The sequence below is a fragment of the Rhinolophus sinicus genome, linkage group LG07 (genome assembly GCF_036562045.2).
Source record: "Rhinolophus sinicus isolate RSC01 linkage group LG07, ASM3656204v1, whole genome shotgun sequence".
NCBI lineage: Eukaryota > Metazoa > Chordata > Mammalia > Chiroptera > Rhinolophidae > Rhinolophus > Rhinolophus sinicus.
The window spans coordinates 62,563,101-62,580,467 of record NC_133757.1 but is presented as its reverse complement, the minus strand read 5'-3'; the positions used below and the strand labels follow the sequence as shown (position 1 = coordinate 62,580,467).

The following is a 17,367-nucleotide window of genomic DNA, read 5'->3' as shown; positions in this document are numbered from 1 at the left end:
GTCCACAGTTCTCAGAACAGCAAATATTCTGTTCTTTTGATCTGACACTGCTACTGTTCCGCTTCTATCACCGGGTACGTGGGGGCGGGGTGAGCTCTGGGAGGGGAGGGAGGGGGCAGCTGTTCTCAGTGCCTAAGGGTTCCGTTCTCTGCTCGGCAGTGCGGGCTTAAACCACCGTTTTCAGCCTTCTTCCCTCAGTCTTTTCTCTGAGGTCTCTGCCGTGAGCGTTGGGTTCAGCTGTGTTATATGCTGCCCCCTCAGCCCTGTGGGCCATAAGCGGAGCCCTAGCAGTCCGAGTTCTTCCCTCTCCTGCAGCTGCGGTAGTTCCGGGAAACAGCGAGCTTGGAGCACTGAGCTGGGTCTGCGTCCTGCGCCCGCGTGTCTCCGTCTCCGCGCTTCTCCCTTTCCTCCTCCTGCCCGCTCGCACGAGTCTCCCACCTGTAGGTGATTTCAGTAGTGGGCCTCTTCGTCTTGCCTGTCTGCTGTGCAGGGAGTCCTTTGTGGAGTTATTGTTTTTCATTTAGTTGTAAATTCCAGGGGAGCTTTACAGAGGCTCACCTCATGCCGCCATTTTGATGATGTCCTCATTTTATTCCAATAAGATGGTAGTTGGAAAGCCACTAGTAGCGATATCTTCTCTAAGGCAAATAATCGTGTTTTCTTCTGTTGTTTCTGAGTTTCTCTTTCTTTACCCTCTCCTCCTTGTCTCCTGCTCTGGCCACTCATGGACCCAGCAAAAGCTCCGTGGTATCAGTTGTCCAGAGGACTTGCTTCCTGCTCTCTCCTACACTCAGGTGGTTCTGATGGGCATGTCTCAGGCTGTGGATCTGAAGGGTGGTGCTGGCCAACTGTATTCCACTGAAAACACTCTCTACTTCTGTTTCAGGCAAAGAGTTCTTTTTCCTGGACAACCAAACCAGACTGTGTAAAATAGCCCCTGAAGGCTGGAATAAGCAGTTACAGAAGACCTCCTTGAGAGCTTTCACACTCTTCCTCAGGATCAAGTTCTTTGTCAGTCACTATGGGCTACTCCAGTTAGTGCTGTGGGCTTGTTCCTTTGTTCTTTAAGGGATATATTTGTCCATGCTGTCATTAGAGATACTGGAGGGGCAAGTGCTTGATGAAGTATAATGTATGTTTAAATAACAATCATTGTGGTTAATCTTCTATTGATTGCATTTCAATCTGACAGAATACGGGGAAACTCAGTGTTTGGAGGTAGGCTCTGGTCAAAATGAGAACTTGTAATTTTGTTTCAAATATACTCCCCTCCAGGTCAAAGTTCTTTCTTCCCTGACTCCAAAATGCCCCTCTCCCAGCAGCCCAGTCATAAGGGTTGGAGGAGAGGTTCATAGCTTTGGAGTTCAGTCACTGTCTCTTTGTTCCTTTGCTTACTAGAAACACCATCTAACCAATTATCAGTTTTCTCACTTGAACTACAGCAACAAACATTTCTGCAGGTGTTGTGCAATGTGCATGGTACAGAGTAACCTCCAACTAGTGGTACTAGGCATGGTGTGGTTAAAGGAGACCACGCTTGTCTTATTGGCATTGCCCTCTGTATCCTATTGGCTTGTATTCCGTCTTTTCTCCTTTTCTTGCTTCCCAAACTGAGAAAACCTTCTGGTTTTAGTGTTCTCCCTCTTTCTCAACACTCTAGTGTTGAGGTAACAATCATTGTGTTTCTGAGCAATAATGGAAATATCCTTTATTTCTGCATTTCTTTCCTAGGCAGAGCTGGACAAGACATCAATTTTACCTGCAGCTTCGGAAAGACATTCTGGAGGAAAATATGTACTGTAATGATGAGACACTGCTTCAGCTGGGGGTCCTTGCCTTGCAGGCTGAATTTGGCAGTTACCCTGAAAAGGTAGGGTGGAAACTGGGACCCCATGGAGAAGCAGTTATGGGACAGGGGAAACTGTTAGAAATGTACAGAGTGAAGCTTTGAGAAATGTTGTTAGCATCTACCACTGAGATTGGGGTAAGCTGCTTCCATCCATCCATCCATCCATCCATCCATCCATCCATCCATCCAATAAGTATTCATTGAGTGCTCTTTGCTAGGCTCTGGGGGATATAAAGATGAATAAGTCAAGTTTATACCTTATAATGTAGCTCTAGTCTGAAGCCCCTTACTAATTTATTAAGTTATCATCATCAGCAGCAGCAGCATCATCATCAGTAACAGCCAACCTTTATTAAGCAATCACACTGTACCTGCCATTCATCTAGACATTTTCCACATCTTTAACTTACTTAACCATCAAAACAACATTGTAAGGGTGATTTCCAGTCAAGATGGTGGAGTAGGTAAATGCTGTGCTTACTTCCTCTCACGATCACATCAAAATTAGAATTAAACTACAGAACAACGATTACTGAGAATCACCTGAAGTCTAGCTGAACCAAAGACCTACAACCAAGGACATAAAGAAGAAAGCACCTTGAGACTGAAAGGAGGGGCAGAGACTCAGAATGGGCTGGTTCTACATCCACACATGACCATTAAAAATTGGGAGAGATCTCTTCTGGCTGCAGAAGTCACCCCCAGAGAAGCGAGGGGTCCCAGCCCCACACCAGGTTCCCCAGTCTAGGATTCCAGTGCTGGGGAGAGAAGTCCCCATAACTTCTGGCTGTGAAAACCAGTGGAGATTGTGGTTGAATGAGACGAGGGCGGCTGCAGTCCCAAACGCCCCTCTTGAAGGGCCCGCACATGGACATACTCACTAACAAATTTGCTTGCTCTGAGCTCCAGCAATGGGACAGCAGTTAGAAAGATGCCAGGGACATATGGGGAGAAACTGTATTGTCTGGCTTGAGAGTGAGTGTTGAAGGGAGGGACAGTTTTCTCTTGGACAAAGGAGATGGTGAAAGCCATTGTTTCTTTGTTGAGCCCTTTCCCTTCCCCACATGCAGACACAGGCATCCACCATATCTGAGTCTTCATCAGTCTGGCTAACACAGTTCCTTCCCTGCCCTGGTGATTTTGAGACCCTGCCCCAGCCCACTTTCAGGCACACCTAAGCTGTGGCTTTTCCCTATAAATGGCCTGTCTTGGGTCATGTGTCGGATTTTCCTAAAATCTCTCAAAGGTTCACAAAACCCAAATAAGGAGCATCTGGCTTTGGCCTGTCCCATACCTGTCTGGCTGAACAGCCCTAAACCTGGCACTAGCAATAGCCAGCCTCGATTCATGGCTTAGCCTTTAGAGGCACCTCTAAGCCAAGCACAGGCAGTGGCCATCTGTGGGTTATTTTATGACTCATGCCAGGTGGCCCTTGGCAGGGCACAGGCTGCAGCTGAACTTGGCCTGTAGTGAACCTCCTCCCAGAATGCTCTGTGGTTGGAACACCTGGTGGCTAGCTTCAGACTGAGCCGAAGCATCACCCAGCCACCTCCAAGGGTGACACACTCAAAGGGCAAACTGAACAGGCACCAGAGCCCTGCTAAAGTGAATCCTGTTCTGTAGGGTCAGCCCCTGCACAACAACTCCTCTACTATAGTCATGACCAGTCCTCACAACCAATGAAGCTGAGGGTCAGTCCCTCCCACTGATGTGAAAACAGCAAAAGAAGCAAGACTACAATAGGAGGGCACGCACAACATACACAAGGGACACACCTGGAGCACCCAGTTCTGGTGATCAGGGAGACTGTGCCACTGGGTCCACAGGACACCTACTACCTAAGGCCACTCTACTAAAACTGGGAGGCATAGCAGCCCTACCTAATACACAGGAACAAACACAAGGAGGCAGCCAAAATGGGGAGACAAATAAACATGACCCAAATGAAAGAACAGAACAAAGCTCTAGAAAAAAACTAAATATAATGGACACAAGTAATATACCAGATGCAGAATTCAAAACACTGTGTATAAGGATGCTCAATGATCTCAGGGAGAATTTCAATGAAGATATAGGAAACATAAAAAAAGGAGATAGAAACATAAAAAAGAACTGGTCAGAAATAATATAATAACTGAAATGAATACATTAGAGGGAATCAGCAGTAGATTAGACGAAGCAGAGGATCAAAACACTGATTTAGAAGATAAGGTAGCAGAAAACACCCAAACAGAACAGCAAAAAGAACAAAGAATTAAAAAAAAAAAATGAGGATAGTTTAAGGGGCCTCAAGGACAACTTCAGGTGTACAACATTCACATCATAGGGGTACCAGAAGAAGAAGAGAAAGAGCAAGGAATTGAAAACCTATTTGATTGAAGAAATAATACCAGAACACGGAGATAGATATACAAGCACAAAAAGTGGTGATTAAGTTAAAATGAGGCTGTATAGGTGGGCCCTAATCCAATCTGACTGGTGTCCTCATAAGAAGAGGGGATTAGGACACACAGAGACACTGGAAACACAGGGGGACACAGTAAGAAGGTGGCTGCCTGCAAGCCAAGGAGAGAGGCCTCAGAAGTAAGCAATCCATGATCAAGACACTTTGATCTTGAACTTCTAGCCTCTAGAACTATGAGAAAATTAATTTCTGTTGTTTAAGCCACTCAGTCTGTTGTCATGGCAGCCCCAGAAAACTAATATACCTTGAGTCTGTAAAGGAGAAGCTACAGCCATCACCGAGTGTGGATGCCTTGGCAGAGTACTGTTCTTAATTCTCACACTGTGTGGGCTGAGAGGGCAAAGGTGTAGCCTCAGTCACAGCTTGTCTGTTTTGTCCTTGTAACTGAGTTTAAGAACAAGGACAAGCTCAAGAGTTGAAATGGTTCTTTGAGAACAGTGGCTTTCAAACATTTTGTGTCATGCCTCAAGATAAACAAAATGATAGACATTATAACCCAACACACACACACACATATGTAGGTATAACAGAACTGAGGCAAAAGTTTAGGAAATAAGATGAACTCTTTCTATAGGTGACAACATTGGTATTTCCTATTCTATTCAAGTTAATTTAAAAAATTCTGGTTATGAACCAATGCATTGATTTCATAACTCACTGATGGGGTTTCACACTGCAGCTTGAAAAACACTTTACAGTCTATACCAATATCATCTTGCTTTCCACCCAGTACATCTTCAGAATGGGCTGCCATGTCTGGAATCTTCAAAGTCTCTATCCCCGCACACTGCTCTGCCTTTTTTCATAGCATTTCTCACTCACCATCAGGCATGGTGTCTTCCTTTATCAGTCTTAATGTTGTTCTCTCCATTAGAATGGAATCCACCTGAGGGTAAAGGTTTTGTTTGTTTTCCTTCTGTCATTTCCTCAGTGTCAAAGCAGTTCCCGAAATGCAGTGAGTTTACTCAAGAATTATTGATGTAAGCAGTGGATAAGTGAATGGAGTAGAGCCTCCTGGACCGGATGACATTCTGAATAAGTTACCCATCAGGAAAATCATCACCTTGTTTGTCAGGGAAATGTAGCCCAATTCCCAACATCTTCCTCTATGCGCAGTCCTCTGTGCCCACTTCAGTCCATGGAGACTGGGATGTCAGGGTCTCTTCTGGGCACTTCCTCAGCCTGGGAATGTAGTCTCCTAGAGCACGCCTGGCCCCTGTAATGTTTGACAAGCCGCCAGCCCTGTCACTACTTAGCTGAGCTCCTTCCTGTCACCTCAGCCCAAAGCTGGGGTCTTTACCATGCTCCCTCTTCCCTTGTGCTACTACGTTTGGGGAGGAGAAGGGTCCTGACATTTGGAGGGTGCTCTAAGCCAGAGGTCCCCCAGCAAAACAGTTGACATCCTTGCTGCAGCCTCTAGTCCAACCCTGTACATGGCTCATGTGGACAGGGTAGGGTGGCCTCCAGCTGCAGTGTCAGTCCATCCTTAGCAGGCTCCATGGACTAGAGTGGGCCTGAATTTTGAAGTCAGATAGATGTGACCTTGGGCACATTATCCATCTAAGCTTCGGCTTTTTCATCTGTAAAATGCAAATAATATAGTAACTTTCTTGCAAAGCTGTTGTAAGGGTGGCAGGTGGTAATGCATGTATGATACCAGGCATGTAGGACTGCTATTTGCGAGCTCCCTTCTCCCTCCCCCAGAGTTAGGAGTGCTTTATTATAAAACTACACAAAGACTTAACTTTCAGTCTCTGGATTCAGACACAGGACGTTAAATGTAAGACCTTAACTCTAGCTTTAGAGTTGGTGGAATTTGTGGGCCAGGTCCACTGAAGGCAAATGAGAGCCTGAGTAAGAACCCTTATTTGGGCCCATATCCTTCTTATGGGATCACTTACCTCAATGCTCAGAGGCCCGTCCTGTATCTAGGCACCCCATTTGGCAACTCCCTGCACCTTTCCAGTTTCCTACTAATTTCACCTATCCCTGCCGTTTCCCTATCCTCAACTTCTGGCTTCTCCCAGAAATCCTGCCCAGCCCCAATTTATCCCATTGCCCTGGGGACCAGTGGTTCTGAGTCGCTCTTTGCTGCCCCCATGTGGCCCCCAAAGGCAAACCTTTCCCCTTTCTCTTGTATGTGTAAAGGCAACAGATTATACAAACCCACTCTTTTGTGCATTCTTTGCTCAGTCCAAATTTCTGGATGGCCTGCTCTGTACTTGGCATCATCTAAGCCTATGTCAAACTTGCAAAGCCAGTGTAATTTCCATTTGCAGTTGTGAAAAATTGTGTCTCTTTGAGGTTAGGTAAGCTGGTGAGAGCACAGCCAGGACTCCTTATGCCTGGCTTCCTTATGCTCCAGGCACTGTGGTGGGCACATCAAAGGACGCTGGAGGAGACTCAGAGAGGAGAGCCCTTCCCTGTGTCTTTATCACTGAGTGGGCAGCACCAGGAGGCCGGCTGTCCAGAGAGCTGCAGGTACTTTAGTGCAGCCTTGGCTACAGTGGCTGTGAGGCTGGGTGGCACTGCCAGTCTGATGGGGAGGAACTTAGTGTCCCTCCTAAGGGGCTTGCATTTTGTTTGATTAATGGTTCTGGTGTTGGAAAAAAAATAATTTGGAAACCACTGTAGTGGAAGATTGGGAGCCACTGATGAATTCTAAGCAGGGAAGTGACATGATTACATTTGCATTTTAAAAAGGGAGTCAAAGACAATTTAGTATAAAAATAAATCTCCTTAATCACATCACTGCAGCAGAACAATGTTCCTCTGGGTGCCTTCTCTTCCAGCCTTTGATCACATGCAGGGCTTTTATATAGCTGTAAACACTGCCACATTCGATTTGCACTGTTTTCCCATGCGATGGTACATGTCTTCCCATGGCTTCCTAATGAGCATTTGGGAGGGCTATGTGTTACCCCATGGCAGGGCTGGACTTCCGCTCACTTATCGGTTCTCTAACTGGCAAATATCACCTAGAAGTGCCATGTAAGTCATAACTGCTATTATTATTATTCCAGTTGCTTCTGATCTTTCCTCTTTTTTTTTTTTCTTTCTAAATTACATGGGAATAAATGTTTGTGCTGGAGCTTTCTAAGTTCTACCTTGACTTCTTTTGGACATATTTCTAGCAATGAGATGCTGGGTCAAATATCTTAAAAATGTTTAATGGACTTTATTTTTTTAGAGCAGTTTTAGGTTCACAGCAAAATTGAGTGGAAGGACCAAAGATTTCCCATACACATCCTGCCCCCACACACGCGCCGCCTCCCACATTACCAGCCGCCCCTACCAGAGTGGTGCGTTTGTTACAATGATGACCTACATCGACACATCAGAATCACTCCAAATCCATAGTTTATATTAAGTTAACTCTTGGTGTTGTTCTGTGGGTTTGGACAAAAGTATAATGACACGTGTCTACCATGATGGTATCACACAGAGTAGCTTCACTGCCCTAAACACCCTTTGTGCTCCACTTATTCATACTTTCCTCTCCACCTAGCCCCTGGCAACCACTGCTCTTTTTATCGTCTTGATAGTTTTGCCTTTTCCAGAATGTCATATAGTTGGAATCACATGGTACTGAGTCTTTTCAGATTGGCTTCTTTCACTTAACAACATGTATTTAACTTTCCTCCATGTCTTTTCATGGGTTGATGGCTCATTTCTTCTTAGCACTGAATAATATTCCGTTGTCTGGATGTACCACAGTTTATTTATCCATCACCTACTGAATAACATCTTTTCTTCCAAGTTTTGGCAATTGTGAATAAAGCTGCCATAAACATCCATGTGTAGGTTTCTATGTGGACATAAGTTTTTAACTCTGGGTAAATACCAAGGAGCACGATTGCTGGATTGTATGGTAAGAATATGTTTAGTTTTGCAAGAAACCGGCAAACTATCTTCCAAAGTGGCCGTACCATGTTGTGTTCCATTCACCAGCAATGAATGAATTGTCCTATTGCTCTGCGTCTTTGTCAGCACTCAGTGCTGTCAGTATTCTGGATTTTGGCCATTCTAATAGCATTCTGAATGCTTGTGTATGCACTAGATTGCTGAGTAATTTGTTTTCCTTTGTGTTTCTAAGCTAAGCTCAGAACTGCCATGGACCAGCCCTAGGCTGGAGGATTCTCAGTCTACAGCCACAGGGGAACAGGCCTGTGCCATGCCTGGAGCATGGGATGTAGTGGATGCTATGCATTCTTTCCGATTCCCTCATCAGGCTGACTTGCCCACCCCCCACCGTGACAAGGCCCAGTGGTCCTGGCTCCCAGCTGCCTTCCTCATGGGTAGCTGGGGAGTTGCCCTCAGCTGTGGGGAAATATCTTGCCCAAGATTGGGCTCAGAGGGGCTGCCTGAGACCAGGAGGGGCTGGTTCGGGAACACAAGGGACCTTCTCCCTCTGCCAAGTCCTGCCTTCCTCTTTACAGTCCACATCTCCAAAACTTCTGCATACCCATCTCTGCCCCAGAGTCTGCATTAGGGAACCCAGCTTTGGGCAGCAGGGATGCCTCTCCCAGCCGCTCTTGGTGGGGTGCAGCCTCGGCTTCCCTAAAGAGTAGACATGAGGAAAGTTCAGGCCTGGGACAGGGTGGGGGTGTCACATCTTCTCTCATTCACGGGGCAACTTCTAGATCACCTTCCTGTAGACAGTTAGTATCACAGCAAAGATGTCCTTTGTAAGAGGGAATAGTGCACAAGGAGCACATGTGCACAGAAATGCTAAATGAATAAAAAAACCCAAAATTTCAGGGCCAGGGTTTTTCTGGGCCTTTTGGCAAGTGGCACGGCATCACAGACTGTGTGAGGGCTTTGGATGACCAAATCTGTTTCTGTCACTTCCAAGTGGTGTGACCTTGGCCTTGTTGAATGACTTCCTGGGTCACTGTGTTCATCTTGGCAATGGCAATAATACTGCTGTCCCTGTAGGATTCTCATGAGGACCAAAAGAGCCAATGTGTTCTGAGGACCACTTTGCATACAGAAGGGGCTCAAAAATGGGTAGTTCCTCCCTTCTCTTCATGTCACATGGTTCAGCCCAACTTCAAATATGGTAGGTAAACAAAGTCCCACGTGGGTACTTCAAAGGAGTGTCCTTGCCCTGGGGCCATAACTGGGCTCTGATGGCAGACAGGCTTCTGTTCTGATCAGAGAGCATAGAAGGCATCCTGGTTATGTCCCTTTTCTTCTGCATCTTATTTGCAGCAGGGAGAGAGCAAAGCCTATTTTCGAGTTGAAGATTATATCCCAGCAAGTCTGATTGAGAGGATGACCGCTCTCAGGGTCCAAGTCCAAGTGTCGGAGATGCACCGCCTGGGTCCTGTGCTCCTGGGAGAGGATGCAGAGCTGGAGTACTTGAGGGTAAGGCCTCTATACTCTTGAGAAGGGGTGTTTGTATTCAAGGGCATGCAGTCATCTATGCCCTCTGAAGCCTTTCCTAGGGGCTGGACATTCTCAGACCCACGAGGAAGTGCAAGCAAGAGACTTGAGCCTCTGGAAGGAGGACGCTCCATCACCCTGTGGGGCAAAAAGAGGCTTCTGGAAGCAGGTGGCATTGGAAATGATCCCTAAAGATGGGTAGGATTTGGCAGGCTGGTGTGGGTATGACAGAGCCTTTCTTCAACCTTAGAGCTCACAGTCACCGCTCTGTGAGCTGGGAGGCCACATTTCTCATAGACGACATGTGGGACGACTGAAGTATAAGACTGGGCTGTGGGCCAAAAGCAAAGCCACTGGAAGACCCCAGTTTTGTGGCCTTCCAGACCGCTGTCCTCAGCACAGACAGACAGATAGTCCATGCATCCAGGTGCATCTCTGGTCCACTCTCTCCTCAGCCTTTGAACAAAAGCAGCAGCATTTCAGTCCTCCATGTTTTGGGGCACACACACAGCCTACAGTGAATAGGCTTTGCTCACTCCACAGCTTACAGCTGCTGTGAGCCAGGCACTGCAGGCAGTGGAGGTGGAGACAGAGATGGAAAGGACATGCTTCCTGTCTCCAGAGAATCCCAAGTCTCCTGGGAGGACAGACAGGTACCCAGAGGCATGCAACACTGATAACTGGTCCAGAAGGATAACGATACTGGTTACTCTCTATCAGGATGGGTGGGAGTGACAGCTGTGCTCCTGGAGACAGAGCTGGGGGTGGGCAGGGGTGTGGAAGGAGGTCCCCCTCCCCCCGGTTTTCCCAGGGCAGGCTATCTGGCTGGGCCTTTAGAGTTGGGAGCAGTTTCAAAATGAAGCTCCGGGATTTATACATTTCTCTGTACAAAGTCTCCTGAGACAGATAGAAATATCCTGTCTGTGTTTTTCGCCTTTAATAAAGACAGGCATTAGAAAGCAGAATTGCTGGGGTGACATCTGGCCGTTTCTTTTTGTTGCGTCACTTGGTAGAACTGTCTGCAGCACCCAGCGTGGTATAAGACACCAAGCATTTCATTTGAGAAGCCTGGCCGAAAGGCACTCACTGCATTCCAGAGTCCAGCCTTTGTATGTCTTTCTTGTCAAGAGCATGTGGCATTCCCTTGACAAGGGACAAGTGGGGACTGCAAAGCCATCAGTGCACCTGTGATGGAGAGTGGCCACAGAACCACAGAGCCAGCAGAGAGGCCCAGGACCCAGCCCTGCCAAGGCTCCTGTAGGGCTAACTGCCCGCCGACCTCTGCCCAGGCCCAGCATTAGGGTCTGGGCTCACTGTGCCCCTTCCTCCCCTGGTTGAAGGATGAAAAATGGTGTAAAGGAAGCCACTATCTCATAAGCAAAACCCTGAATAGATTTGATTTCATTGGCATGCAATGAATGGAATAAAAGGAACCGGCTTTCGAGGTTCCCCTTGGTTGGGTTTGCTAACGCTGTGTGCCCCCACCCCCCTGCCCCAGGTACAGAGACATAACCCAGAGGGCTTGGCACCCCCTGAGCACATTGTGAACCTTCTCACAAGAGAGTATGTGTTTGTTAAACAAAGTCCTTTCCCCAGGATTATAAAAGCAACCGTTTGTTCCTGATTCTGCCCCTGGAGATAGCACTGTTACATTTGGGTATATTCATTCTTCTCTCTTTGTTCCGGGTATTCACAGGTGTATGTGCATATATATTTAAAATTAGGTTTATGTTATGTGTGCACTTTTTTGTATTTATGTAATTCCATCTCACTAAAATTTTGAAACTTTATTTTAAGTCAACACATAGTTTACCCTATATTTTTTCTCAATACTCTGTTTGGCACATAAATTGTTTTAAATATGGGACTGTTTTAAATAATACTGAGATTAGCACTTTTCTACATAAGTCTTTAGCGGCACTTCTGCTTAATTCCTTAGGGATAGAATGTCATGAATGGATTTACAGGGTTGAAGATTATGAACATCTTGAACATCTAAACATGCTCAGACACTATGTTGCAGTCATTTCTGTACATTTCTTGTCCCCTTTACTGCGCTGTAAATGTCCAGAAGGCGCTGAATCCTCACAGCCCATGTCAGAGCACAGTTGTCCCATCAACAGTCACTGGATTATTTAATTACAGCTCTTCGTGGCTCCCTTTTCCATTATCAGATGGCACCTGTTGGCCTCCGGTTCACTGATGGTGAATTCTGCTGGTCCATCATCTCTCACTAGAAGGGGATTTGGCGGAAGTCCAATTTGGGTAATGCTGAATAACATTCTCTGTCTGGAAGATTCACAGCTACATTAGCATATTAATCCCAGAACAACCTGTTCAAGGTTAACTCCATGTTTTCCAAAGTGCCTGAACCATGGAGCTATTTTTCCACATAACTAGGGGTTGTGATATGCTATTAAAACATTGTTTTTCTGGTGGAGATCATACTGGTTGTATCCTGTGTTTCCCTCCACTTAGCTTTATAACATATGCATTCCCCAGATAATTACAAATGCTTTGTAAATATCCTTTGTTAAACCTGCCTGATAATCCATTTTAAGGCAGTACTACTGCTTTTAGGAAATCATTGGCTTCTGGGAACTGTCCCCCAACCCAACCTTGCGGGTCTGCACTGAATACGTCTATGAGAAGAGTTTGTATTGATTATGTAGTATGTATTCTTAGGACAGATTCCCAGGAGTGGAATTGTAGTATCAAGAATATGAATTGTGAATCTCTTGATGAATATCTGGAAACAATCCATTGGTTCCAATAGTTTTCGGTACAGCAAGGCTGCCTCGTGGGCTGGGAGCCAGGAAAGCCTGGGTCAAGTCTCAGCTTTGCTGCCCACTGTAGGGTGAAGAGGAAAATCATGAGATGCCCTGAGCGTGTGGAGATGAAATGACCGTCTGAGAGGATAATCAGTAATAGCAACACAGAAGGGACCGGGAGAGATGCCACTGATTCCAAGCAGAGCACAGAGACAGATAATGTTTGTTTTTTTACAGACTAAAGAAGCCCTTGACAACCTTATATATATTCAGCCATGTTTCCAGACTTTAGAGAAACTCTGTATTTGAGTTGTTAAGAGTGAAAGCTCAGAAGTAAATAGACTCACATTCCCATTCCTGGCTCCCAAAGGGAGCTTTGGCAGATTACTCAACCCTTCTGCACCTCCATTTTTTCATTTGAAAAGACAGAGCTACAGCTCTCTCTCATAACTGCTGTGAAGATTAAATAAAATAATAGGTGGGAAATGCTTAAAATGGCGCTTTACCATTTTAACAATTTTGTAGCTCCAAATACTTCAGTATTATATCCCTTTCTATGTAATTAAAAATGAACACTAAACTATTAAAAAATGTATGCAAGCTAGCAAAGACAACTTTATTGTAACAGAGACTACTTTAATATCTTAAAAAATTTTAAGAAATATCACATCAAGAACTTTAAAAGAATTTACCTAATTGTTTTGGGGTGGCCCTGCTTTGTCATACCTCAAGCACATGCCTATATTTTCACACCGGTGCTCAATAAATATTGTTTTGGATGAAGGTGATGATGACAGGGTTTCTCCAAAGTTAAAAGGAGGTGCGTGGTGCAGAAACTTAATCAAGATTATGTGAAGAGCTGTAGGCTCTGCAGGCAACGGAACCTATCTTTAGAGCTTATTTGTCAGCATAAGGAGAGAGATTGGCAAGGAACCTGAAAAGGAGCTCTCAGAAGCCATAATCTGTCCCTGTTTTTGTGACCCTGCCTGGGGGTGAGAGAGATTGGACAAGATGTGGTGCCCTCTTCTGGGAAGCAGAGATGGGAAACTGGATCTTGCCAATGAAACCCTGCTGAGAAGTTTTCAAGTGCCTGGAACGATGTCCCTGCTGTGAATCTGGTTGCATCAACCTTCTGATGAGGACTGGAGTTGTCCAGGTGGAGATAAGGATGGTAGAGACCAAGCTAGAGATGTGACTAAACACATTTGTGTTAGGTTTATACTCCATCTCTTAAGAATCGGGTTGGCCTGTTGCAGTCCCAGCTTTGAAAGACCCTCAGGTCCTGGACAAAATTCAGTCCCCTAACCTGGTAAACTGGTCAACTGAGGACACACCTTGGTCTGTGGGGACCCCATTGAGGCACTGCCACATGGTATAAAATACCAGTGACTGGTCATTTTCTCTGCAGGATTTTGATGGCTTATCTTGCTTTAACAGGGATGTTAACCATGTTATCCCTGTTAATGGTTGATGGTTGTTTTCCGTGCCTGGGTCTTAATTTTTCCATCTGTAAAATGAAGGAGGGGGTTGGACCAGATAATATTGCAGTTGCCTTTGATTGACACAATTGGGAAAAGGATTCCGTTACTGTGAGATGACCCAGAACAGTCTGAAATCTATAACCTTGTCTAGAATATTATTATGCTATTTTCATAATAACTCTAATCCAGGTATTGTTTTAGGTACTCCATGAAGAAAGGATTTCTTGGATTAAAAAAATAGCAAAATGCTATCATATCAGAGGTGCAGAGAAATTCTGTAGTAAGGAGATCTGTTTAGCTCGGTGTTTCCTAAACTTATCGGCAATCCTTCCTTCCTTTCCTTTTTTCTTTTTTTCAGAACATCTGTTAAGGTGCTTTTCATGGAATGATTTGAAGCTCTTTATTTAGACCAGTGTGACTGTCTTTTCTAAATTGGCCTTTTTCTTGCTCCAGGTCACTCAGCAGCTCCCGGAATATGGAGTGCTAGTTCATCGAGTTCTCCCAGAGAAGACAAGGCCAGAGGAGGAAATGGCCTTAGGGATCTGTGCCAAGGGTGTCATCATATATGAAGTGAAAAACAACAGCAGAATTGCAGCTTTACGATTTCAGTGGAGAGAAATTAGGAAGATTTCAACTTATGTGAGTGTAGCTCAGACCCATGCTTCATTTTCCTTTGATCTGTGTCGTGAGGGGGATGCAACTCTCAAAGTAGCAGTCTCACACACGTTTGTGTCTTTCCACAGTGTCAGACTTTATTAGAATAAAGCCATGGATCTAGTCCTACTGACTTAGTTTACCATGGGCATTAACCAAGGCTCTGGCCAGATGACAGTCTCCAATAGTTGAGGTAGAGTGGTTTCACACATGAGGGTCACACACGTTTGTAAGCAGTAGGGCTAGGGAAGGCGAACAGGGTCTTACGCAAGAAGGATAAGAGAGTCCAGTGTTCAGTGAGAGTCCTGTGGTGCTGGGGTGAGGAGCGTCGGGTGTCAGGCTGGACTGGTGAGATGGTCAGGAGGCGAGGCTTCCAGCGCTCAGTCTGGGACGAGTGTGGCTGTCAGCTCGTCAGTTGAGGTCTGAGCCATGAGCCCTTGGAGAGCTCTGATTTTATGCTGGAGACTGGGTGCTGTGTACCCATCTGCAGTCCGATAAAGCCATCCAGATGGTCACACTCCACCTGCATCTGGAGTTATCTGGTTAGGGTATTCACTGGGTACGCCTTTCACATAACGCTCTGGCATGACTTTGTGATGAACATAACCATCAGAAATATTAGAGTCCATTTTGTGTTCATCATTAATGTCTGTACAATCCATTACCTCTGTAAAGGATCAATGGGGCATGTGATCTCCTGACCAGATAAGCACACAGCCTGCCAGCTAACCTGTACTTGGATGCATGGTGGTATATTTGGAAGAAATCTATCAGGGGATTTGAGAGTACTCAGGAGGCCATTTTTTCCCTACCGTCTCTAGCCTAACTGACAGCCATCAGCCTAAAGGGCTATGCTTTCCCTCTGGGTAAAATCCTCCTAATCTGGGGAATCCACCAATGTTGAGAGCATGGTTGGAGGTGGGAGGCGGGAGACGAGGGTGTACTGTAGGTGCAGTGGAGTCTGCAAGGTTTTGAAACACTTCCCTTGTTTTAATTTTCCCTTCATACTCAGTGCGCTGAGGCACCTGGCCTGTCTCCCATGGGTTACAGGTATGCTACATACAGGACACTGGTCACTGCAAACTTTTGATACCCACTGAAAGCTTAACAGCCTTAAAAAAGTCCCTATTAAATGTATGTTTGAAATTGTATTTGAACACCATTTGCATGAGTATTTATACATCCTTGAATTTAGTTACGATAAATTTAGCATGAAAAAATATTATGTGCGCCCCCACGGCAGAGAGTACTCTGGGACCTCATCTGCCTGCCTGTCCTGTGGGTCAACCCTGTCCATACGCCATGACTTCAATAATGATTTCACTATAAATCATGAAGTTCTTCATCCTGTGGCCCGTGAAAAATTTAGTTTTTCTTTCTACTTTATTTTCTGTTATGGTTTTTAATTTTCCCTACTGGTGAGTTTGCTGTTTTTATTATCATTATCTGATGGTACAATTTCCTAAGTAGAAGGTAATTGGTTTTATTCATTTTCTCAATGTTTCTTTTCTTTCTTCCATCTTGTCTGTTGAAGTTAGCATATTAAAGTATGATTCTTGGTAAAATTTCATAATAAATTATTGTTTGCCTTTAGGGAAAAAGCTTACATCTAAAAGTAAATAATAGCTGACCATAATTTAATTGGGTTTATCAAAATTGCCTTTATATGCTATCAGGAAACTGACTTTTTCCCAATTTTTTTAAACATATCTAAAATAAGTGATATTTATGTTTGGGAATTTTTCAGAATTTTAATGACTTTAACGACTTTAATTCAATTAAAATTATTTGAAGAATTTTAATTATTGAATTAATTCGGTACTATTGCATTACTCCTTATTTTCTTTACATCATGTTTAATTGTTCAAAACTTTTAATGTAATTTGTTTTAAAACATTGTCCCTAATATTCCCCAACAAAAAAAAATTATAAAAATGCAGATAACCTGAAAAGTCGTTTTGAAAAACAGAATTTTTGAAGTCTTCAACAATCCCTTTGAATAAACACTTTATATTTACGTTGGTGTAATTTTTACAGATACTTATTTTCCCCACAACCAGGAACGATTTCTTGATCAAAGCTGGAAAGTGATCAAGTTCACAAGACAACTTAGTAGTTTAAAAAAAAAAAAGTGCCATTAATTAGGATTTCCATGCCCTGATAACCACACTAGTTCTTAGCATAAATTTCTTTTTTTATAGTAAAGTCATCACAGGAAGTAATGTCACCAGCTGCTTGCCACAAAGCAAGCATCTTACACAGAACATGACTTGAACTCTTCACACTTCTGCAAACACAAAATGGGGAACTGTGAACAATAGGAGAATGATCTCAGGAAGCTGGTTTGAAATTTGCTTAATTAATAGTGGAAGCCAAAATGCTTCAAACAATTCCAGATCATTCATCTTGCCAGCCTGTAGGGAAGCAGCAAAGGAAATAGGGAAAATGAGCTTTTCAAAGAATTTGATTTGTAGGTGTGTTGGCAGCCTGTCTGTGACAGACACAACATTAATTCAGAAAGTTATTCAATTGAGAAAGTGTTCATTGTAGAATGAGGAACCTACCCATGTTAGTAAGTGTTCTTGGTTATTAGCAATAGCTAAAATACCTGAAGAGAAAAGCAGTGGAGAATACCGTCTTTGTAGGGATCCAAGAAAAGGAATATCAATTTGCAAATACAAACCAAGGTATGAAAGTAGATATTTATTTAGAATGAGAAAAGAAAATATCACAACTTGTGAATTTTAAAAAGCTGAACAA

At 44.4% G+C, this 17,367-nt stretch overlaps 1 protein-coding gene across 1 annotated transcript in view; it reads left to right on the top strand.

Moving 5' to 3' along the window:
• The window catches only part of FRMPD2 (FERM and PDZ domain containing 2), a 153,760-nt gene that overhangs the window by 71,155 nt on the left and 65,238 nt on the right, over positions 1-17,367 (top strand). The window contains 4 exon segments of the mRNA XM_074338698.1: positions 887-1,034; positions 1,732-1,870; positions 9,528-9,683; positions 14,407-14,592. Coding sequence (XP_074194799.1) covers positions 887-1,034; positions 1,732-1,870; positions 9,528-9,683; positions 14,407-14,592 — 629 coding nt within the window.